The 24,949-nt window shown below is 39.3% G+C and overlaps 1 protein-coding gene across 4 annotated transcripts in view; it reads right to left on the bottom strand.

Annotated features, from left to right (window-relative positions):
- The window catches only part of ATP8A1 (ATPase phospholipid transporting 8A1), a 256,187-nt gene that overhangs the window by 17,094 nt on the left and 214,144 nt on the right, over nucleotides 1-24,949 (bottom strand). For 3 of the 4 annotated variants that reach the window (XM_064285868.1, XM_064285867.1, XM_064285870.1), the window contains 2 exons: nucleotides 20,472-20,528; nucleotides 18,984-19,091 (listed from right to left, as the gene is read on the bottom strand). In XM_064285868.1, the coding sequence (XP_064141938.1) occupies nucleotides 18,984-19,091; nucleotides 20,472-20,528 (165 nt within the window). Of the gene's footprint in view, nucleotides 1-51; nucleotides 12,177-18,983; nucleotides 19,092-20,471; nucleotides 20,529-24,949 lie in introns of those variants that run through there. The other variant, XM_064285869.1, reaches the window with a different exon arrangement.

The following is a 24,949-nucleotide window of genomic DNA, read 5'->3' as shown; positions in this document are numbered from 1 at the left end:
CCAGAAACAACATTACTTTAAAATACAGGAACTACCCCATTCACGTTAGCATTTCTATGATTTTAATTAAATGCATTTATAACTTAAAAATTAAGTAAAATAAAGAATGATATATAACAGGTATATCATTCTTTACAAGAGGGTATACAATAACTGAATTCAAACTTATAAAATATTTGGAATTAAAAGTGTTAATGTGTTAAAACATGCAGTTACAACACATTTTTGCTCCAGTAGCTAATACAGAAAAGTTTTATCGTGTGCCAAATCTTTTCACATTTCAAGTGAAATTTTTATTGTTGTGGTTAATGCGTGGAATAATAAACTTTGACCTTCTATTATAGCTAATGCTTTTGAGCCAATTTCAAACATAATCTGGATTAATTCCCTTACACTATAATATGTAAAATTAACCCTATTTAGAAACAAAATATACTTTTCCTGGAAAATATTTTACTTTTGTAAAATATTACATGATACTAAAAAATCATCTAGATAGCTCATGAATGTAGTATAATCAAATTAAGACATCTCTGAAAATAACAACTTGAGTATTTTTGGCTGGTATTAGGTAGGAATAATTTTAATTTTTGTTCAATGGCTTATGTAGCTTATACCTATTATTGCTAAAGTCAAAGAAAAAGAGTGTATTAAAAAGAACTTTAATCCTTCTTTCATATTAAATCCTACATTGTTATACCAGAGCCCTCTGGGCTGCAAATAAAATGATTCTATGATTAATAAATTAATAAACTATATCAGCTGTTTGCAATTACAATAAAAAATCCCTTTGTAATATAATCAGACTTTAGAAGAAAGGATATCATTCAATAAAATTGAAAGAAATAACTTGGTTTCACTTCTTTGAGTCTATTTATTTATCAAAAGTAAACTTACAGAATCTATTTAAATCTATAAACGCAGTGCCGTAACTTCTTTAAAAAGTATTCAACTAGCACATGCACATTTACAACCTATAACCCACTAAAAATCATATAGGCTAATTTTTTTTTTAAACAAGATATGGTTCAGGAATTAAAAATGATCTAGATTCTTATAATCTTACAGGCAGTTTCACAATTACACATAAGCAGTCCTAATCAACCAAACCTTACCAAATATAAGATTATTAATTTCAAATTATTGTTCAGATTACTTATTCACTGGGACTCTCAACTGAGGAGCAGAAGCTGCTGTTTAAATCTTTCCTACATCAACATGGGTTTATCGACCGTCGGTTCAAGGATGCTACACTTTTCCCCTATACAGGATAAACTAGCTTTGAATTCTTGTCTTTAAAACGAAAACATGCCATTAAAAAATTTCAGAAAATAAATTTTGCCACGTGGATTCAATGGACTAGCACCCATATTCTAGACAAAAAAATTCACATAAAAGTCACTTTATTTTATAAGCAAAACATGATTTTCGACATGTTTGCTGACATCCTCAATAGTGAAAACCAACAATAACTGTGTAATAGGAAACGTCTATCAAGCCAGCGGGTTTTGTTTCGATTGAAGGAAGCTTTCCAGTAAGGTAACAACTGTAAAAAAACCCATTTCTTTTTCCTTCCGGGGGGAAAAGGTAAGATAAGATTCTAAGTCATGTTATAGAAAAATACCACATTTACTTGGCTTAATTTTAATTTGGGGGCAAGAGAAGAAAGATTTATTCTTGCCTTTGCCACCTTCTATTAAATGTCCGTTGATGGAAAAGGCAAAAGTGGTGGTCAGAGACTCAAGGCTGCTAACTCTGACCATTGTGATGCTAACTATGAACGGGGGAACAACTGGCGCTCACTATTCAGTCCACCCAGCCTTTGGCTTTACAAATGAACACCATGAATTGACGGGGGAAAAAAGTTTTTCTGCGTCATATCTGAAAGCCTGTCAGATTTTTTTTTTCTTTTGCAGAGTTAATCCAAACCTAAAAGATTTAAAGCCGACATTCGCATTAAAGACAGAGAGTCTCTTTGTATTTTTTGGATGAAGAAGGGGGAAAAAAATAAAATCCCACAGAGGTATTTCCTTCCTTTCTGTACAAGAAAGCTCCCCCTCACTCTGTAGAAACCATTTTTGTCTCTAACTTTTCACATCTCTCCACTAGCAGGCAGATCATCTGGGAAAAGGCGAATGGATCCCTGCAGACAATGGCGGTAACAGGAGGAGCCTGTTCGGAGCTGGGCGCAGGCTCCCTCCGAGAGCTGTTTGCAAATTGCTCCAAACGTGGGAGATTTTCGGGCTATGCCAAGTGGCCCTCACCGCCCCTCCTCAAGGCTCTGTGAAACCAAATGGAATCTGCCACAAAAGTGGCTCCCAGGGGGACTTGAGAAGGGATCAGCCCAGAGAGCTGCAAAGCTGGTAAACTGAAGGGCACAGGCCCTGTGAGGGGAACAAACAACTACTTGTCTCTGTTGAACGAAGCTGGCTCCAAATTGGACCATGCGGGCTTCAAAAATAAACCAAGGCAGCCTGAAAATGCAAGTTTCGGCAGAAGAATTGTTCTGAAATTACCACGTGAACTTTCAGAGAAAGGACGTTTGAAAAAGTATGAGCTCAACTGCATTTTACCAAGCTAAGGGGGCTTGATCAGATAAGAGGGGCTTACCTTCTGACCCACAGTGGGGTGAACCCTTAGCTGTTAGGTTCCCACACTTGAAAGGAACACCTCTTCACCCTTTCACGTTCCCAAGCCGTCTTGCATGGGAGATAATTTAAATGTGCTCCTTTCTAGAAACATTTAGAGGTGTAGTTCTTAAGCCTGGCCCTACTTTTTTGTACTATAAATGTCCGAGTGGTGCACTGTGACTCTTACCCTGGGATAATGCACAGATGCCTTGTAAAAGAGAAGGAACCCTAAGGCTATCTTCACAGCCCCAGGCGCAGCAGGTCTGGTGGTAAACAACCCTGGTATCAGTCCTGGTTCTTGCCCTTTCCAGGTATCAGACTTTTGGAAGGAATTTCTGAGCCTCAGTTTCCTCAGCTGTAAAATGGAGTGAATAATAATACCCTAATCCTTTCGGGTTAGGATTGTAAGAATTATACCAGATAATGCTTGTAAAGTGGCTGCTTTTGTTATTAACATTGATTCTTAACAAAGTGTCCTTTCTTCACTCCAGTTTTCAAATTTCTTTAAAAGCTCTAGTCTTTTGTTTTTTCTAGTGATCTGTACAATTTCCCATCCTATGGGCTTCAAGGAAGAAAATCTTTATAATAATTATCAGATTAAATGTAAGTCAGTGTACAAATTTCAAGGTTTTCATTACAATAATATCATGTTTGTCTCATCTAATATCTTGAAATGCAATACTGAAATGTAAGCCAAAGTAACTGATCATTAATAAATTGCCATTCATCTTAATTTGTTAATTTAAGAAATGGAGATAAATTGTTTTATAGAGATTACTAAAGACTGCCTGGGCATTAAATATTAATTTGGAAGAGAAAATTATTCAGAAAATGGTGCTGTGAAACTTGGCTAGGTTTTTTTGGAGGGTGTAGTATGATATATTAATATAAATTCCAGAGTTAATATTTACAACAACAATAAAACTAAGAAGTGATTATTAAGTGTCTGAATAAAGCTTTACATAAGGACTTTCTAAGCTTAAAATACTGATGGTGAGACTTTGTCTTACATATTATGGACATGTTTTCAGGAGGGACCAGTCCCTAGAGAAGGACATCACGCTTGGTAAAGCAGAAGACCCTCAACGAGATGGACTGACACGTGGCTGCAACAATGGGCTCAACAGAACAGCGACTGTGAGGATGGCACAGACCGAGCAGTGTTTCATTCTGTTGTGCAGAGGGTTGCTATGGGTCAGAACCGACTCGACGGCACCTAACAACAACAGCAGTTGTTATCTAGATAGGGCTCATTTTTCACAAATTTCTACTTATGGCTTAGCTCTCCTCCCTGTACTTAAAAAACAGAGTGTCTAACTGAAGCTCAAATGTCACACTGTCACCTCAAACCTAACACATCCCAAACTGAACACCACTATCTTCTCCCAAAAGCCTACTTTCCCTTGTGCAACCTGTTCAGGGAATGACATCACCACTGGTTGCCTAAGAGAGAAACCTGTGCCCCACCTTTTTTTTTTTTTTTTTAATTGTACTTTAAATGAAGGTTTATAGGACTAGCTTCTCATTGAACAGTTAGTACATGTATTGTTTTGTGACATTGGCTGCCAATCCCATGACATTTCAACACTCTATCTTTCTCCATCTTGGGTTCCCTATGACCAGCTTTCCTTTTCCCTCCTGCCTGGGGCCCTTGTCTCTTTGCACCACACTCAACATATCATCAAGTTCTGTTGTGCGTGCACTTTAGTACCTTTGGACCTACCCACTTTGCCATTATCCCAGTCCAAACCTTTATGATATCCTGTCTGGCCTACTACAAAAGCCTTTCAGCTGGACTCCTGACTCCAGTCTTGCTCTGTTTCTAGCCATTCTCCACACTGCAGCCAGAGGGATATTTCCAAAGCACAAATTAGATTTTTAGCAGTTCCTGGATTAAACCCTTCCAATGGCTTCAAATTGCCCTCAGGATAGAGTACAAAAATCCTTAATATGGTTTCGAGACCTTTCTTATCTAACTTGCTTTCCTAATATCATCTTTCAAGCTGGTCCCCATCTGTGTTTCAGTTCCTGGAGTGTTCCCATGCTTACTCTCATTCATGGGTCCCTGCATCTGTGACTCCTACTTGCCCTTCAATTTTCACATCAGATGTCACTATTGTTTCCTTCCTTAAACTGGGTTATTGGTATCATTTGTCAGGTCAGCCTCTGACTTATGATGACTCTGTGCAAAACGGACCAAAATGCTGCCTGGTCCTCTGCCATTTCCATGACCACTTGTGGATCAGACCATTGGGATCCATAGGGTTTTCAATTACTGATTTTCAGAAGTAGATTGCCAGACCTTTCCTCCTAGTCTGTCTTAGCCTGGAAGTGCTACTAAAACCTGTTCAGCACTTGAGATGCACTGGCCAGGAATCAAACCCTGGTCTCCTGCATGGAAGGTAAAAATTCGATCACTGATTCACCACTGCCCTCTATTAGACTGAGTTAAAAAAAAAAAAGTTAGCTGAGTTTAATTTGTGTTTCCATTATGAGGCACCTATCACCCATTTTCTAATGCGTTCTTTGTCTCATTAGATTATAATCTCTACAATGGGAAGAAAAGGAGCCCTGCTGGCACAATGGTTAAGTGCTGAGATGCTAACCAAAAGGTTGGTGGTTTGAACCCACCCAGTGGCTCCCTGGGAGAAGGAATGTGATGATCTGCTTCTGCAAAGATTATAGCCTAGTAAACCTATGGGACAGTTCTGCTCTGTCACACAGGGTTTCTATGAGTTGAAATCAACTTGACAGCACCCAACAACAAGGGGAGGGAATATATCCTGATTCATTCTCATAACCAACTGCTTAGCCAACAAGCAGGTGTTGAACAAATAACTGCTGAATAAATAAGTTCTCACAATTTAGTGTTTGAAGAACTTAAAATTCAAGACATCAGCACCCTGGGGCTATTTTCCTGAGATGTGGCATTTATAGTAGGCTTGGTCTTCTTGTTTTCTGGCATGGACTTATTCTGGGAGGAGTTATAACTAGACAGTTATATGATTTGGGGAAAGGGGAGAAGAGGCTGATCCAGCTCTTTCCAATGTGTGTTGTCTTTTTCTGTTAAAAAAGCTGGCGGTATGCATCGAAAGCTAAATATGTTAAGCTATAAATTTTTTTTTTTTTCCAATTTGAATCAACAGAAATATTTCAGTGAATCTACAGGGAAAAAATGACACCTGGAAGTAATGATAGATTTCTTTTTTTGGAGGGGGGAAGGGAGGACGGAGGAGGAGTAGAGTGGGCAGGAAGAGGCGGGGCGCCTAGTACGAGTATTAATGAAGACTCTTATTAACTATACAGGATGAATACTTTTTTTCTATGCTAAGTAAAAAGAAGCAGAACGTAAAATCCCAGTCTTTCCCATATCAGCAAATACGAACTTTATCCTTCCAGCTGCTCAGGCCAAAAGCTTAGTAGTCATCCATGCTTCTCCCTTTTCTCTCATTCTGCATGTCCAGTCCACTGGCAAATCCTATCTGTTCTACCTCAAAAATATATCCAGAATGCACCCACTTCACACCCACTCCACCTGGCCCAAGCCCCTGCCATCTCTTGCCTGGATTACAACAACAGCCTTCTGCATGGTCTCCTTGCATTTTCCCGTTCCCTCTACAGTCTATTCTCAACAGAACAGTCAGTGCAATTATTCACAAAGAGTCAGAACGTGACTCCTTTGCTCAGCCCTCTAGGGATTTCCCACTTCCCACCTTCTGACCCAAGACTCTCTGCCTTGGTGCACCTGCTATGGCCACTTCACCAAGGGTCTCTCTGCTTAGGGGTGCCAGCTGTCACTGCCTCACCGCTAGGGTCCCTGAGTAGGGGCGTGGCTGTGCTACTCCAGCACCAGACTCTCTACCTTGGAGCTCCTGGTGTAGCCACTTCACCACTAAGCTCCCTGATTGAGGACACCAGCAATGCTGCCCTGGCAATATTCTGTTATTTGAATTTAAACTTGTAAACAGTTCTGAAAGTGTTTTTGTGCTCAAGGCCCGTGAAATACCATAATGTGACACTGGAAAGCTCTCTAGGTAGTCCGTCCCTCTTCCCAAGGCATAAGCCTTTCCGTCTCAGTTTATTATGGTGCCTGGGCATGAGGTTAAACCTGGTGGTCCATAAGCATCACTGGGTCAGGCACTAAGTCGTGAACTTGCCACTTTGTACTTTAATTAGAGACAAATCTAAGCTCATGTGAACGGTGGCTTGAAGATGTGAATTCCTGCTGGAATCCTTCAGGGACCACGTATCTTTAGTAGACTGGCTCACGACTGCCCTGTTATAAAACCTCAGGACAGACAAATGCAAATGCCAAGTTCTATGTCCTGGTGCTTATGGTTGAGAAATGTCTTTGATGTCTCTTACTGTAGTGGAAAAGAATTCTTGTGATTTTCAATTACAGTGATATATAAAAATACTAAAATATTTATATAAAATATACAAACATAAAAATGTTTTTTATGTCCTACTAATTTATCACTATCCCTGACCCAAATCTTTATTCTACGGCTTCAGGTACTCTCTGGCCCACTCTGTATCCCATAATGAAAAGCCACCTGTCATGGCTTAAAGTAATAACAGTTGTGACATCCATGTAACTTTTTCTGTGACCTGGTCTCTGCTTAAATTTCCTGTCTGTTTCCAACCATTCTCTGCCTCCTACCGTAGCAATACCAGACTCCTTTGCTTGGGCGTTCTCTACCTGGAAAGTGCTTCTCACAGTGGCCTTCCTGGACAGCCTGGTTATAGCAGCACCAAGACACCTTTCCAAACTGCTGCTTGAGGGTCAAATGTCTTCTCCTCTGTTAGCACCCTGTGCATCCCAATTGTAACGATTAGCGTCTTACATTCTCTTTATCTGTTCATTTACCTGTTTACTCCATGAGATTCCAGGTTCTTAGCACAGACCCTCCTTTTTTTTCTTCTTCAACTTTTGATCCACTGATACCCAGTATAGCCCTTACACATAGGCACTCCATAAATTTTGGCCAAACTAGGTTCTTATACAGGATGAATTATTATTTTCTACATAAAAATAGACAGGGCAGAACACCCAGAAAATAAGGAAGGAGAAGGGTGTTTTAAATAAACCCCAATATGTTTGCAATTATTTCCAGCAGCTCTTGATTACTCAGAAACAAAGAAAACCCCTGGCTTGGATTATCCCAAACAAACAACCCAAAATCTTAGAAAATATGCAAATTGTCCCAAACAAAGAAAATCTTAGAAAATATGCAAATTAGATACTAGTTCTCCGTATGTATTCACTTTTTTCCCTTGAACCTTTCTAGGGGCGATGAGGGGTTGCAGAAGGGGCAATCACCCCATTATAACAAGCCAGTGGGTTCTTAGAACCAAATTTTCAATCTAGGTGTACCACGTAAGAAACCACCTCTGCATCCCCACCTTCTGGCAAAAAGGGTAATGAGAAAAGGAAACGACTAGAAAGTGTTCAGAAGAAAAGTAGGAAGAATAAGCTGTGGCCTGGATCCCTCAGAAGTTAGTTTTTTTTTTTAACAAAATAAGGTAAAATTTGACTATGTATCAATATAAACTGAGAGCTAAACCCTGGAAATGGTGTTTCTAAAAAGGAATCAAGGGCACTAGAGAATGGGTGGTTTTGAAACTTTATTTTCTAACAATGTAGCTCCCAGAATAATAAAAATAATTAAGGACAGAATTTGTTTTGTCTTGTTTTATTTTAATCTCCTTTACTGCACTATTTAAAAAAAAAAAAGAAAAATGAGGGCAGAATTAGTAACAAAATATTTTTTATTATGACAAATATAATTTTAAAATGTTATGATGTTACTGGATATGTTGTATAAATAGGTTAAATTATCTCAGGGCTCAATTTTTTTACTTATTACATCATTCTTGCAGAGTTTTTATAAATTTGTGATGGTTCTATATTTCATCTTTTTAAAAATTCATTTCATAAAGCATCAATTGTTTGATGACTAGGAAATCAATCTGTAAAACAGAATGACCTATATTTAAAGATTGTCGGAAATTATTAAAAGAACTCAAAACTTCAAAAAAATCTTAGCTGTAGAAAGACATTATCAAAGCTCATATGTGGCTTTTGTAATGTATGTATTCTGTAGTAATTTTAAAGTTATGTACACTGATAACATTTCTAGAAATCACTTAGTGTGCTGTCAAGTTACATCTCCTGGTGGGGTGTATGGTTGAGTTTAAGTTGGAAGTGTGGAAAGGCATCCTTAGGTAGTCCTCTCTGAAATGTTTAGATTTTAAAATTCTTAACAAAACACAAGATTATTCATTTTAAAAAAAGGACAGGCATAGCAGGTATAGTTCAACAATGTTTGCCTGAATCAATGAAGAAATAATTATTGACACCCATGGCTGAGATTTCTAGTTGCCTCCCAATAGATCTCTTCTCTTCTTCTTCCTTAGTTGTAATTACTGTGTTTCTTGTCCAGGTACTTTGTCCCCCAGCACAAAAACTATGTTCCTCTGACTCTCTTGGGGCAGCTAGATGATGGTCAATGAGATCTAAGTGGAAATATAGTGGGCAATGTCTGGGAAAGAGCCTTATAAGAGAAAAGGCTAATTCTTATTCTTCCCTTCCTTGCTGGCTGGGATGTTGGTAGAATAGCTAAAGCTTAAGCAGCCATTTTGGACTATGAAGAAGTACACTGAGGTTGGTCCTTGATGACTGTGCAGTTGCCACACCAGTCCTAGACTGCTACCTCTTCCCATCTTTCACATGAGACACGTTTGTCTTTTTAATCTACAGTTACCATTTTAAAAAATATATCCAAAAATTTGCCATGAAATAACTTGCCTTGGAGTGTACATGCTAGGGAGCCTAGTGGTAATTTGGAACAAAGCAGTTTTTGACCACTCACTGATAATCTCTTTACTATATCATGGAATACAAGAATTGCTTCCAATTATGAGGTTTATTGAAGCAGATGGCAGAATGACATTCGTGATTTCTTTTATGAGCATTTCTGACAGAATCCCTGGCATGAAAACTCAAGTACGAGATGATTGGTCTCCTAACCTAGATTGGTGGGCCCTCTCCCTTCCTGCTGACCCACCTCAGCACTGTTTCCCACCCACTCTGTTCTAAACACACTGGCCATTTGTTCCTTGAACTGTTCGGGCTCATACCTATCTCAGAGCATCAGCACATGCTCTTCCTTCTGCCTGAAACACTCTTCTTCACATGACAGATGCCCACACCTCATTTGTGTTTCAGCTTAATTGTCCTTTCTTCATAGAGACCTTCCTGGAGCACCCATTACAGTCTGCTCCCTATCATACCACCTTATTTTCTTCCTATCACTTAGCACTTTATGAAATTATCTTCAGCTCTTTTTCATTTAGTCTTTGTTAACTGATTTGCTAAGTGATTTAGTGACTGCTTCTCCCTTCCATTCCCTGCCCCTCCCAACCTGAATGCCAGTGGGATCCTGCCTAACTAATCTGGTGCCTAAGAATAGTGCCTGGTACCAATGAAGTACTTGACATACATTTATGGAATGAAGGAATGCAAGAATGAATGACTCTGGAGAAGAAAAACTAAAGCTAAGGGGTACCTGGCTGGTGGTTCGAGTCCACCTACAGGTGTCTCAGAAGAAAGGTCTGGCGATCTACTTCCAAAAAATCAGCCGCTGAAAACCCTGTGGAGTACAGTTCTACTCCGACACACATGGGGTGGCCATGAGTCAGCATCAACTCAGTGGCAACTGGTCACTGGCATAACATATCAAGAGCAGGCTTCATTCAGCACTGCTATAACATGTTGGGTTCACACAGCACTTCTTACATCTACAACATCAATATCCCATCATCAACAATGAGATCTTTAAGGGCAAGGACAAATCTCATTCATCTCTGCATCCTCAAGGCTGAACACAGAGCCTGGCACATGTTGTTAATTATGACTCATAGTGACCCTATATGACAAAGCAGAACTGCCCCAGAGGGTTTCCTAGGCTGTAATCTGTATTGGGGCAGATTGCCAGGTCTTTTCTTCCACAGACCACTGGTGGGTTTGAACCACTGACCTTTTGGTTAGCAGCTGAGTGCTTAAACATTGCGCCATCAAGTCTCCTTATGGCACACATTAAACACTCAATATATATTTGCTCAATATTGTAGGAAAAGATGCTGGGCCTATAAAAAGCAATGCCAGCTCTTGTAATGACTCTAAAGAGAGCTCTAACTTTTCAGGGTGTGCATATGTCCCAGTTCATGATTGCATTTGTGGTATCTATGTCTCCCTTTCCTTCTCAGCATTTCTGTAAGGCGTCTCTTTACAAAATGGGCTCAGAAGTGCCTATGCAGTCAGTTGCCTTAGGAACTGGGAAGGTCTGCCTGTCTCATTTACTGTCAGGGGCATGAGGACTGGGATCAATAACATGTTTTCCAAGGTAGGCTCACAACCGCTGGCTCATTGAAGAACATCTGACAGGGTTTAGGATGGTTGTTTCCTCCAGGCTGCTTGGCTAAACAGGGTAACCTTGGGTGAAACTCCCTCATATCATAACACTGCCCTTCCCCATCAGCAAGGGCTAGTCTGATGACCAATAAATTATTACACGTTCATAGGGCCGCTATGAATCGGAATCGACTTGACAGCAATGGATTTTTAGGTAGTTAAAAGCTGATAGATGAATAAGGACTCTTTTAACCAGGAAATTCCTCATACGAAAAGTAATTTACTATGTTGGATAAAACAGGCAACAGCCCAATTTAGGAAAATCATATCACTAATGTCATTTATTAATACCTTTCCTACAGGAGTGACACTGAACAGTTCAACAAAGATTTTTATTGTTTTTCAGAGCGATTCTACAAACCTCAATCAAGAGATCTGAAATTCTGTAAAACACATGCTTGTTCCTTAACTTCAATTTCCTTCAGTAGTTTTATAGATCCCTTAGGCCAGGGAGAGCAGAAACAGATGGAGCTCGGGAGGACTTTCCGGTACGTGTCTGCAATGCCGTAATCAATCCACAAGTTTTGCTGATACTAAGCTTCTGGTGTTAATACTGATATGAAATGATCCTTGATGTAGCTTTTTATTTTTTAACCTGGCTTACTAATCAAGTTGGCCAAAATAGTTCCTTCTGGAAATTCAAAAACATACCCAGTAACATCATTTAGACAAGTTGGAAAAGCAGGCTAGCATATGTTTATATAACATAGCACTTTCCCCCAGGGCCTACCTTGCCCCATAAATTGTTGTACTGGTGTGAAAAAATACAAGTCAGGTCTGAAAAGAAAAAAGTTCTCCTCTTAAATCACAACCATATTTGTGAGAGGAGAGGAATACAGCGACGTATTTAAAGTCACAGCCAAGCTTGTCACACTGTTTTATTTTCCTTTCCTAAATAACTTCTCAGTGTTGCATCTTCCAATTGTTTACTTCTACATAATCCGCTTTTTTTTCCTCTCCTGATGTCGTAATTTCTTTTTAACAGTTGACTATTTTCACAATGTGTGGTGCTGGGATGCGTGTTCATCATTATCATCTGAGTCATTATTATGGAAAGAGACGTACAGTCACTGTATTGGAAACAAAGCACAAAACTTTATGAAGGAATGTTTCCCAAATGGGAACACCCTGTCCACCAACTGAGAACAACCAACTCTGGCTGTGGCTACAGGAACTGAAGTATGCACTAAACTTTGAGACTTTGGGGGAACGACTGTCTGGTAACTCTAGGCACAAAGAATGTACTGACGTAAGGGGAAAACACTATGTGATGGTGTGAAAAGAACCCCGATCAGTGATAAGGCAGCTGAATATGGTCAAAAATGGAAATTTCGTATGCAGATAACAAACTGGTTAGTTTACCAACCAGACGGAAGTAAGTACGTTGGTGGCACTGCCACCAAAAGGCCTTTAAACCTTGAAAGCTGACGAGGCTGGAAAAAAAGCCATAGTGAAGAGGAAGGAAAAGGTCAGAGACAAGAATTATAAAAGGAATGGATAGCAGCGTGTGTGGTGGTTAAGCACAGACTGGGTTCGAAGGGCAGCTCACTTACTAGCTGTGTGACCTTGAGAAAGTTATTTAACTACTCTCCGTCCATGGAATATATAACAGCACCTACCTCACATTGTTGCTGTGAGCATTAATGAAAACACGGAAGGGACTTACAACAGGAACTGGCTCTCAGTAAAAACAAAACAAAAATCCGTTGCCATCAAGTCGACCCCGGCTCATGGTGATCCCATGTGCGTCAGCGTAGAACTATGCTCCGTAGGGTTTTCAATGGCTGATTTTTGGGAAGTAGATTGCCAGGCCTTTCTTCCAAGGGAGCTCTGGGTGGACTTGAACTCCCCAACCTTTTGGTTAGTACTTCTCTGATGATGTGGGATGACAGGTTTTCCATTTAATAGTTTTTTTTAATGAGATGGGTATTATTTCAGCTAATACTGCTTTTAAGAAGTGAGGAGAGGCTAGGATATGAGATGAGATGGAATTTTTACAAATGAGGTTGAGAATGGAAGGAGTTAGGTAGGGCTTGGAAAGGGGGAATTAAAAATCTGGGCACTACTTTTTAAAAGAGATGGGAACACTTTTGTATCTGGCTAACTCAGAGCCATTGATATGTCCCTGAGTATCCTGGGAAAGAGCAGATAAACCAGAGAAATCAATGGAATTTAAGGAAGATGGCTGGAAGAAGAAGAAAAAAAAAAGTCCCACCTGGGAGTAAGGAACAGCAATGGGCCCCTAATTACTCAGATGTTAGAAGAAAGATAATGGGCTTGACAAAGACCTGGGATGAATTTTCTGGGTTAAACTTGCTATTGCCTTGCTTACAACAAAGTCTTGTGATATCCATTTAAATAAAACATCCTTGTTGCCTGGCATCAAATATAGTGCCCAGAGAACCTAAGTGGGGCCACCATAAATGTCCCCACCCCTTCTTAGTGAGCAAGGATTTTCTTTCAACATCCTGAGAAAAATGGCTCTGTCTTCAGATGGGGCTGCAAAGCTGAGCCAGGAACGTAAACTGGAAACAGATATAAAATCTTGATCTATGTGTGAATCTGCACCAAGCTGAATATAGAAGCATGAGCCCTGTACTTGTAAGCTGCCTAATTTGTACATAATTTGCACCCCGAGATCCTGTTAACTAGAGCAAAATAGTCTTTGCCCTTTAAACAGTTAAGATGTTCTTTTGGAGAGAGCACAGTGAAGACAGGCACAACACAATCTCAACCTTAGGAGTTGCAAGGCAACCTCGGAGCACGTATAGCACGTATGAAGCTCTGCGTAAGGACCACTAGTGGCTGAGAGGTCACTATTGACCGGCGGGGAAAGATTAGTTAAATGAGACCAGTGTCCTGTTCTGCTGCTGGAACTCTCTAGATGTTGCAAAGCTCTGGAAATTGGGAAGATATTTGAGCTGAAATCTGCCTCTCTGTTACTTCTACCAGTTGCCGTGGAGTCAACTCTGACTCGTGGCGACCCCATGTGTCCCACAGTAGAACTGTGCTCCATGGGGTTTTCAACGGCCGATTTTTCAAATGCAGATTGTCAAGCCTTTCTTCTGAGGTGCTCCTGGGTGGACTTGACCTCCAACCTTTTGGTTAGCAGCAAAGCACATTAACTGTTTGCACCAATCAGGGACTCCTCATTGAGTGGGAGTTCTTTTAGATTCCTAATTTTCAGATTAAATATCGCAGATTTCTTTGAATAACTATTACCAGAGAAGCAGCATGGAGGAGACCATGGAACCAGACAGACATCTAAGTCAAAATGTCATCTGTGTCACTACTAACAGCATGATGACAGATGAGGTACTTAACCGCTCTGTGCCTGTTTCCTCATCTGTGAAGTGTTGTGAAAACAACAAATTTGCCTTGAGGATTAAGTATGTTAATGACAAGCACATCATCACAATCTTCAGGGCAACACAGTGGAGTCCACCCCTTTTAGCTCTACTTTCTTCAAATGCATTCAGAATCTGACTCTCCCACTCTCTACTTTTCATCAATAACACCCTCCTGACCTAAGTCAGCGTCTGCTGTGAAAACCAGGGCTTTGAACTGGTTCGGAAATTGCTGACGTAAATGAGGGCAGTGTATGCATTGCATAGCAAGCAAACCTGTTGCCCATTGGATTTTCACCCGAGTAGGAAACAAACAGCGGTACCCCGTTTAAAAATCGCGGCCTACTGCACCTCTTTGAATATGTGCTGCTTTCCACAGTCCTGCCAATAATCCAACCTCCCACATCAGGTTCCTAAAACTTCTGGGATTCACATGGGAGACTGGATTATTGGCAGGACTGTGGAGACCAACAAACATTCAAAGCAGCGCCGTTGGCTGCCATCTTTGAGCAGGGTGCTCCTGTTTCCTACTCGGGTCAGAATTTGATGGGAAACAGATTTGGTTTCTATGCAACATGTACACTGCCCTCATTTGTTGGCAATTACTGAACTGTTCTGAACCGGTTCGAAGTCCTAGTGAAACATAAGTTAGATCATGACATTTCTCTCTCAATCCCTTCTAATGGCTTTTCATTTGACCACGAGTAAAACTACAAGGGTCTATGGGAAAAAAAAAAAGACAACTGAAAACTTGGCTCTCAGTTCCCCCAGTTGCTGTATAGCACTTACATCCATCTGTATATTTCACTTAATTATTTTATTGTCTGTCTCCTTCCACTGGAAAAGTGAGTTATAGGAAAGCAGGGAGTTTTGTCTCTTTTATTCACTGCTGTAAACAATGCCTGGCACATAGTAGACTCAATAAATAGTTGTTGAATTGACTGAATGAACGAATGTAAAATACTTAGAGCAGTACCTGGGATATGGTAAGTGTTCAATATACATTAGTTTTTATTGGCGTTATTTTTCTTCACAGGTCTTGTTTGCCTTTTGGAAGAACTACTTTATCCTGTCAATGGCCTTCAAGACCACATAGTGCCCCACCCTCCAAACACCACCTGAACCAGCACAGAGCGGATCAGGGCTGCTATTTTTAGTCTGTCTACTCCAACTCTATTCATGCTGCACCACTGTGGAGGCCCTTAGTAAACTTTTTAAGTATCTATATATGTATATATATATATAAAATATATAAAATATATAAAATATATAAAATATATATATATATAAAAAAATAGATACTTAAAATTTATTATTTTATTTTGGTGGAAGCAACTGCTGCCTGATTATATCATGGGAAAGTCTTGGGATTCTAGGGATGTGGTTTTTGGTTAAGTCACTTATGACACTGTTAGTGATGGAAAGCTACTTAATCATCAGGGATCCAAAGGTAATCTTTGGTTTTGGAGGCTACCCTCGGTCATGTTTCATTACGTTGACTATGTAAAGCACATGAAAATCAGAGAATGTTAATATTTATATGTCTTCTAGTGTAATTTATATAGAATTTACATGCTCCTTATACCTGGATTTTCTATCAAACAGTAATATTTTGCTATGAAAGCTAACAGATGAATAAGTAAATTTTTATTCAAGATGGTAGGCCAATTTTACATGCAGATATAAATATTGGCACATAAACATATTTTTTCCATATATCCATACCTACATACAAATAAATTGGCTATACTCTTGATTGAAATATAGATTTTAAGAATATTAGAAAAATGGAGACCCAAGGGTAGTGACTTCTTTCAGAAATTAACTGGACTGTAATATAACAGAACTAGTGACACTACGGACCCCTGCTGGTGCAGTGGTAAAGAGCTCCATTGCTAACCAAAAGGTCAGCAGTTCAAATCCACCAGCCGCTCCTTAGAAATCCTATGGGGCACTTCTACTCTGCCCTATAGAATTGCTATGAGTCCGAATCAACTTGAAGGCAACAGTTTATTTATTTATTTATTTTTAATGACACTATAATAAAAATGTTCAAAAATTGAGTATAGGTACATTTTGTGGGACCTACCCTAAAAAAAAAAAATTATTTTTTTTCATTACCCTAATGCCCAGGAAACACAACTGAGATTATATATCTGAGAAAATTTGAGTGGCATTCCTGCTATACTCCTACTTTGGAGCTGTTGTGAGGTTCTATTTATACATACACACAAACATATACTTGTTGTTATCTGCTGCCATCGAGTTGGCCCCTGACTCATGGTAACCTCATGAACAACAACAGAAGGCTGCACGGTCCTGTTCCATTCCTGCTCAGACCATTGTGATCCATAGGGTTTCTAATGGCTGATTTTCAGAAGTAGATCACCAGGCCTGTCTTCCTAGTTAGCATCACAGCGACATGCGATCCTTCACTGAGAGATGGGTAGTGGCAGCACATGAGGTGCACTGGCCAGGAATTGAACATGGGGTTCCCGAATGTAAGGTGAGAATTCTGCCACTGAAACACCGCTACCCTTATATATGTAAGTACGTACACATATATACATACGTGTGTGTATGTGTGTGTATATATACATATACATACACACATATGTGTATATACATATACACATATGTATACACATATATATACACACATATACATACACATACATACACACCTTGAAAGTACTACATAAATCTAAAATATTATGATTTTCTTTGAATAAATCTCATGGGTTTACATTTTGGGCAAGCTAGTAAAGTCTATAGCAAATTAGTCCACATTCTTCATATTTTCAATGATACTCCAGCTATTTAAACACTGTATTCAAAGTACCGGTAGTAATACACCAAGAAAAAGAACCTCCTGTTAGCATGTCCCACTCTCTACGAAGTGATCAGAAACATGATGGAGTATTGGCATTCATTTCACTTTGAATTAAACATAGCATCACCACAAGTCTCAAGAGATGATATTAAGTTTTGTGTTTGGGCAATACTGGGAATTCTACAGGCAAGAGTAGGATTATGTTTGGCTGGCAAAAAGCCAGTCCAACTTCACACTTGTCCTAGAAGTAGGTGGTCAAAAACTCAATTCTTGTCATCAAAGCTATTGGCCATATTTGCTTAAGCTATCTGGATCTCGAAATCATTTGTTATTCATTTTGAAGATAAAATAAACATTAAGAAATGAGGTAAAATAAGGCAAAGACCATTAGGTTTAATGAAAAAGATACTAAGTTAGAATCGACCTCTAGGGAAAACAGACCAAATGAGGCAGAGCACATCAAATAAAAATGAAGAACAGAATTAGATTTTCCAAGTGGCATCATTCAGATATATAGTCTTTGATTTTATTTCCTCAGAAGGAAGGACTCAGAAACAAAGGTAAAGAGGAGACACACTTGTAGCTCCCTCTCGATTGTCCTCAAAAAACAGACTGTAAATTTTCTAGGGTTTGCAGTACATGCTCAAAAGCCTTCACTTTTGGTGGAAGGAAATACATGCTCCTTGAGATGTCTGGTTTCGCTGTAATAGTATATAATGCCTCTCTAATAAATTTAACTGCAAAAAAGTTTCTTAATGTGTCTGCATTCTGCTAATTTATAAAACGCAGGATGCCGTCAGATCAAATTTCATGAAAATGATCTATAAACCAGACCGTCAAAAGTGAAAGGTGCTCAGGCAGTATTTAGGGGCAGCAAATACACAGATACCCCTGGAAAGGTTTCTGGTGACTGCGGTGAAACACTGTACTGTAAGGGAGCTCACATTACCTTGATTTGCAAGTTACTGTGAGGTCACAGGAAATCCAGAAACGTTTTCCACATTTTCTTTTATACATTTTATGTCAAATTTCCTGAAATTGAAATCATAAACCCTCCTACTGCTGGAACTTCTTCTGATAGAAAGGAGATCTTCTGACACTCCCCCATGCACACCTAATAACTCAAGTCCTACCAGTGTAACAAGAAACTGAAAGACAGGATTGAAAATGGACTGTGATAAGGCTGCAGTGTCAGATGCCCGAAATCTTTCAAAATGAAAACCAAACTGATGTCATGAAGACAACTCTAAAAATGCATTCAATCTACTGACAGCCGACTTTTCTTTCGAATAAGAGATAAGAGAAGAAATGATAAGATGGTACCAAAGACATATACTCATCATTCCCCCCAAATCTTTTATCCAAAATGTATTTGTGGATTTACGGTCTTATTTTAAAATGGCATACTCTACACAGATATTCTTAACATGATTCAAGTTCTCTGCAACCACATTTTATTGTTCCAGTGATGTGCATGAAAGGATAAGTCAGATTTAAGTAAAATGTTCCAGTTTAAAACAGTCCCTCCAGATCTATCACTCACAACTGTGGGATTTATAAAGAGCTTTTAAATGGTCAAATACTATTTTAATATAAATCAACAATATGGAAAATCACACCAAATGATTCAGGTTCATTAATGAATGCCGATTGTTAAGATTTTGTTGGATCATGAATTATTAGCACTGAAACATTACCTCTCCGGACATATCAGGGGCCATGGGGATAGCAGGCCACAGAGATGAGTAGATTCCAAAAAACACCACCCAGAGTGCAATGCTGCCCCATATTGCTATGTGGCTGAACTGTGAAGGAAGGAAATTTGTATCAAAGCACTTTCAGGTAGATTGAGTACACACAACAACAATGAAGCTTTTACAAATTCTCTTGTTAATTTTTTTTATTACACCCATAAAAATATTATCTATAAAAAAAATTATCTATAGGAACAGTTAAATAATTTTGTTTACCAATTCTTTTATTAAGTGCTAATCTCTTCCATGGAGTTCCTGGGTGGCACAAATGGTTAAACACTTGGCTATGAATTGAAATTTTGGCAGTTCGAACCCACCCACAGGCACCTCAGAAAAAAGGCTCGTTGATCTGCTTCTTTCTGAAAGGTCACAGCCATGAAAACCCTATGGAGTGCAGTTCTACTATGCAACACATGGGGCCACCATGAGTCAGAAGTGACTCGATGGCAACTGGCTTGGTTCTTTAATCTCTTTTACAACTGTTATGATGGTTGTGGTACTGGAATTTAGAACTAAGTGTTCTCTCTCTATGTCCTTTGGTGGTTCCCTCCTCTTACCTTTTTGTATCCCCTGCATCTTCAAGCCTCCTTTATTTTTGCTCTTCATGCTCTTGCTGAAAGATGTTAGACAACTGGAAGAATATCCTTTGCATCCTGATGCCTGTCAAATCCCAACTTCTTGTGTCAATCTTTGCCCTGAGCAGCAAACTTTAATTTTCTTGGTTTACTGGGTCTCTCTACCTGGGTATGCTGAATATACTTCGAAACTCACATACCTAAAATGGGAACTTATTTTATCCAGAATGGGTGTTTACAAAAATTTGAAGACAAATCTTTCACTAATATTTTTGGTATTTAGAATCATTTTCCAATGGGTTTTCTGCAGAGCTCCAGTCTTGTGACATGTTTTACTAAGAAAAGATTCCCAGTCAAATAAGTTTGACAGCCTCCCTCCTTCCTAGGTTATTCTCAGTAGATAATAACATATTAAAGGCTCTGAGAAGCTGAGTAGTAAATAAACTTATTTAAACAAACAGTTGCCACTGATTTGATCCCAACTTATGGTGACCCAGTATGTATCAGAATAGAACCGTGCTCCATAGAGCTTTTAATGGTTGATTTTTTGGAAGTAGATTGTCAGGCCTTTCTTTTGAGATGCCTCTGAGCAGACTCAAACTGCCAACCTTCTAGTTAGCACTCAACCATTTGTGCCCCCAGGAACTCCAATAAACTTAATGAAATTTGTTTAATTTGGTGTTTCCAAACTAGAATTCCCAGTTTTCCTCCACTCTACTCCCTGCTCCCCAACAATCAACAACCCATGGAACTAGGATAATGGGACAAATGAATTTAGAATGAAAAAAAAAAAAAAAAAAGAAATAACAGAAGTGTAAATGTGACATTTCTTAATTCTGATTAGAGGTACTCTTACCCATGTCCAATATGACGTCTCCAATCCAGCTTTCAAACACACAGTTATCACCACAAACTAAAAGAGAAGGAAAAATGTTATTTTATTTCATAAATATGATAGTTCATCAAATGAATGAAAGTGAGGTTTGTAAAGAAGTGGTATCTTTGAATCAGACAATGGGGCTAGTTCATTATTTGTAGCTTGCTTTGTATGTCTAATAAGCAAACAAACAAGTGAATTAGCTGGGTGGGTGACCATTATGATCACTGAGACAGAACTGCTAGCATCACCCTTATGCTCTTCCTTGCTCCTCCTGACCTTCACAGCCTTATACATGAGGCTCCTGAGTGTGTCTCCCTCCTTTCTGAATTACTCAGGAACATGGGTGAAGACTATACGTTTACATTAACAAGGGTTTTCAAGCTTCCTTTAACTTTGTCACCTTTAATACTTAAAGTCCAACTTACTTTTAAAGAAAATTATAAAAATAAAATAGCTGGATATTAACAAACCTAAACACTTACTCTGTAACTTTACCTACTTAAAACTCTGCAAAGTAGGATATAAGAGTCTGCTACTCCCTCAGTGGTGTACACACCCCTTGACAGTGACCATGCCGCCAATTCTGTAACAAGGGAACCAGGGTTTAATTAACCTCTGTTTTCTGTAGTACAGCGTAATTATTAAATGCACACATCCTGGAGTCAGAAAATCTATGATCAAGACAGCATCACTTATTAACTGTTTTGGTGAATTAACAAGGAAAGTTACTTCACTTCTCTGGGTCTCCTTTATCTGTAAATTGGAACTAATAAACGCATACCTATCTCAGGGTTTTCTTTTGAGTGTAAAACACTAAACATGAAACGTTCAGAACAGTGGTCAGCACTGATGCATTGCCTATTATTATCATTTATATTATCATGTATTTATAATTAATAATAAAATTTAAAATATTGTTGCTAGTCAAGTGATCTTCACTAGTAAGTGCTTCAAGTCCTTTTCATTTTCAACAAGCAAGGCTGTGTCATCTGCATAATGCAGGTTGTTAATAAGTCTTCCTCCAATCCTGATGCCCCATTCTTCTTCATATAGTCCAGCTTCTCAGATTATTTGCTCAGCATACAGATTGACTAGGTATGGTGAAAGGATACGACTGTGACCCGCACCTTTCCTGACTTTCAACCAATCAGTATCCCCTTGTTCTGTCCAAACAACTGCCTCTTGATCTATGTAAAGGTTCCTCATGAGCACAATTAAGTGTTCTGGAATTCCCATTCTTCGCAGTGTTATCCATAGTTTGTTATGATCCACATAGTCGAATGCCTCTGCAGAGTCAATAAAACACAGGTAAACATCCTTCTGGTATTCTCTGCTTTCAGCCAGGATCCATCTGACATCAGCAATGATATCCCTGGTTCCACGTCCTCTTCTGAAACTGGCTTGAATTTCTGGCAGTTCCCTGTCGAAACACTGCTGCAGCTGCTTTTGAATGATCTTCAGCAAAATTTTACTTGCTTATGATATTAATGATATTGTTCGATAATTTCTACATTCGGATGGATCACCTTTCTTGGGAATGGGCATAAATACGGATCTCTTCCAGTCAGTTGGCCAGGAAGCTGTCTTCCATATTTCTTGGCATAGATGAGTGAGCACCTCAAGCACTGCACCCATTTGATGAAACATCTCAATTGATATTCCACCAATTCCTGGAGCCTTGTTTTTCGCCAATGCCTTCAGAGCAGCTTGGACTTCTTCCTTCACTACCACTGGTTCCTGATCCTACGTTACCTCTTGAAATAGTTGAACATGGACTAATTCTTTTCAGTATAATGACTCTGTATATTCCTTCCATCTTCCTTTGATATTTCCTGTGTTGTTTAATATTTTCCCCATAGAATCCTTTATTATTGCAACTCGACGCTTCAATTTTTTCTTCAGTTCTTTCAGCTTGAGAGATGCCGAGTATGTTCTTCCCTTTTGGTTTTCTATCTCCAGCTCTTTGGACATATCATTACAATACTTTGTCTTCTTAAGCTACCCTTTGAAATGTTCTGTTCAGTTCTTTTACTTCATCATTTCTTCCTTTTGCTTTAGCTGCTGGACGTCTGTGAACAAGTTTTCTCCTCTGACATCCATCTTGGTCTTTTCTTTCTTTCCTGTCTTTTTAGTGACCTCTTGCTTTCTTCATGTATGATGTCCTTCCACAACTTGTCTGGTCTTCAGTCACTAGTGTTCAATGTGTCAAATCTATTCTTCAGATGGTCTCTAAATTCAGGTGGGATGTACTCAAGGTCATATTTTGGCTCTTGTAGACTTGCTCTGATTTTCTTCAGTTTCAGCTTGAGCAATTGATGTTCTGTTCCATAGTTGGCCCCTGGTGTAGTCAATTTGATTCCTGTGTATTCCATCTGGCAAGGTCTATGTGTACAGCCACTGTTTATGTTGGTGAAAGAAGGTATTTGCAATGAAGAAGTCATTGGTATTGCAAAATTCTATCATTCAATCTCTGGCATTGTTTCTATCACCAAGGCCATATTTTCCAACTACCAATCCCCCTCCTTCTTTGTTTCCAACTTTCGCATTCAAATCACCAGTAATTATCAATGCATCCTGATTGCGTGTTTGATCAATTGCAGACTGCCGAAGCTGATAAAAATCTTGTATTTCTTGAAGCACTTGAAGGACTTAAAGCACTTACTAATGAAGATCAAAGACCACAGCCTTCAGTATGGACTGCGCCTCAACATAAAGAAAACAAAAATCCTCACAACTGGGCCAATGAGCAACATCATGATAAAAGGAGAAAAGGTTGAAGTTGTTAAGGGTTTCATTTTACTTGGATCCACAATCAACAGCCATGGAAGCAGCAGTCAAAAAATCAAACATCGCATTGCATTGGGTAAATGTGCTGCAAAGGACCTCTTTAAAGTGTTGAAGAGCAAAGATGTCACCTTGAAAACTAAGGTGCACCTGACCCAAGCCCTGGTATTTCCAGTCGCATCATATGCATGAGAAAGCTGGACAATGAATAAGGAAGACCAAAGAATTGATGCCTTTGAATTGTGGTGTTGGTGAAGAATATGGAATATACCATGGACTGCCAAAAGAATGAACAAATCCGTCTTGGAGGAAGTACAACCAGAATGCTCCTTAGAAGCGAGGATGGCGAGGCTGCATCTTACATACTTTGGACGTGTTCTCAGGAGGGATCAGTCCCTGGAGAAGGACATCATGCCTGGCAAAGTACCACGTCAGTGGAAAAGAGGAAGATCTTCAAAGAGGTGGATTGACACAGTGGCTGCAGCAATGAGCTCAGGCATAACAAAGACTGTAAGGATGGTGCAGGACCAGGCAGTGTTTCGTTCTGTTGTGCACAGAGTTGCTATAAGTCGGAAATGACTTGACAGCACCTAACGACAACAGTCAAGTGAACTCTAAGCTCTTTCTATTATTCGTGGTGATGAGCATGTGATGATTGTCTAGCACTAACCAAAAAAAAAAAAAAACCAAACCCAGTGCTGTTGATTCGATTCCGACTTATAGCGACCCTGTAGGACAGAATAGAACTGTCCCACAGAGTTTCCAAGGAGCGCCTGGTGGATTCGAGCTGTTGACCCTTTGGTTAGCAGCTGTAGCACTTAACCACTACGCCACCAGGGCTTCCTGTCTAGCACTGGTGATCAACAAATGCTTGAAGTGCCTAGTCAGACCTTCGGGCACTTTAAAGGTTTGCACAGAGCATCTGTATTTGTATTATGACCCAGTGGAATTGTAAAGTTCAGTTAAAGTAAGACAGTTGGGCTTTCTCAGCAGGATACTAATGGCAATTTAGGATTAATGCCTGCGGAAATAAAACTCTTACTGAAGTGTAACTACTGATTAAACTAAGCCACATAAAAAGTTCTAAAATAAGAGAGTTTAAAATAAATTAAAGAAAAATACCCTTCTAGGACCTAGGGTACTTTAAAGTATCCACAGAAGACATCCATGATGTATTTTGTTGTTGTTGTTTTTGGGTGCTTTTGAGTTGATTTTGACTCATAGCAACCCTGTGTGACAGAACAGAACTGCCCCATAGGTTTTTCTTGGTCATAATCGTTACAGGAACAGATCACCAGGTCTTCCTACCAAGGAGCAGCTGAATGGGTTACTGCCAACCTTTCGGTTAGCAGCTGAGTGCTTAACCACTTGTGCCACATCCATAATGTATACTCTAATTAATGTCTTTTTTTTTTTTTTTTTTATTGTGCAGTAGGTGAAAGTTTACAGGCAAATTATACGTCCATTTGATTGTACATAAAGCATTTCATGGCCTTGGCTTCATTTCTCACAATGTGTCAGCACTCTTCCCATTTACACCGTGGGCTCCCTGTTTCCTTTCGTCCTGATTTTCTACCCCTTTCTGCCTTCTCATCTTTGCTTTTGGGCGAATATTGCCCTTTTGATCTTATATAATTGATAGTTCTAAGAAACATGTTCCTTTCGGGTTA

The sequence above is a fragment of the Loxodonta africana genome, chromosome 5 (assembly GCF_030014295.1).
Source record: "Loxodonta africana isolate mLoxAfr1 chromosome 5, mLoxAfr1.hap2, whole genome shotgun sequence".
NCBI classification, from domain to species: domain Eukaryota; kingdom Metazoa; phylum Chordata; class Mammalia; order Proboscidea; family Elephantidae; genus Loxodonta; species Loxodonta africana.
Note: the sequence above shows the minus strand (reverse complement) of the source record. Positions and strands in the feature narration are given on the sequence as shown.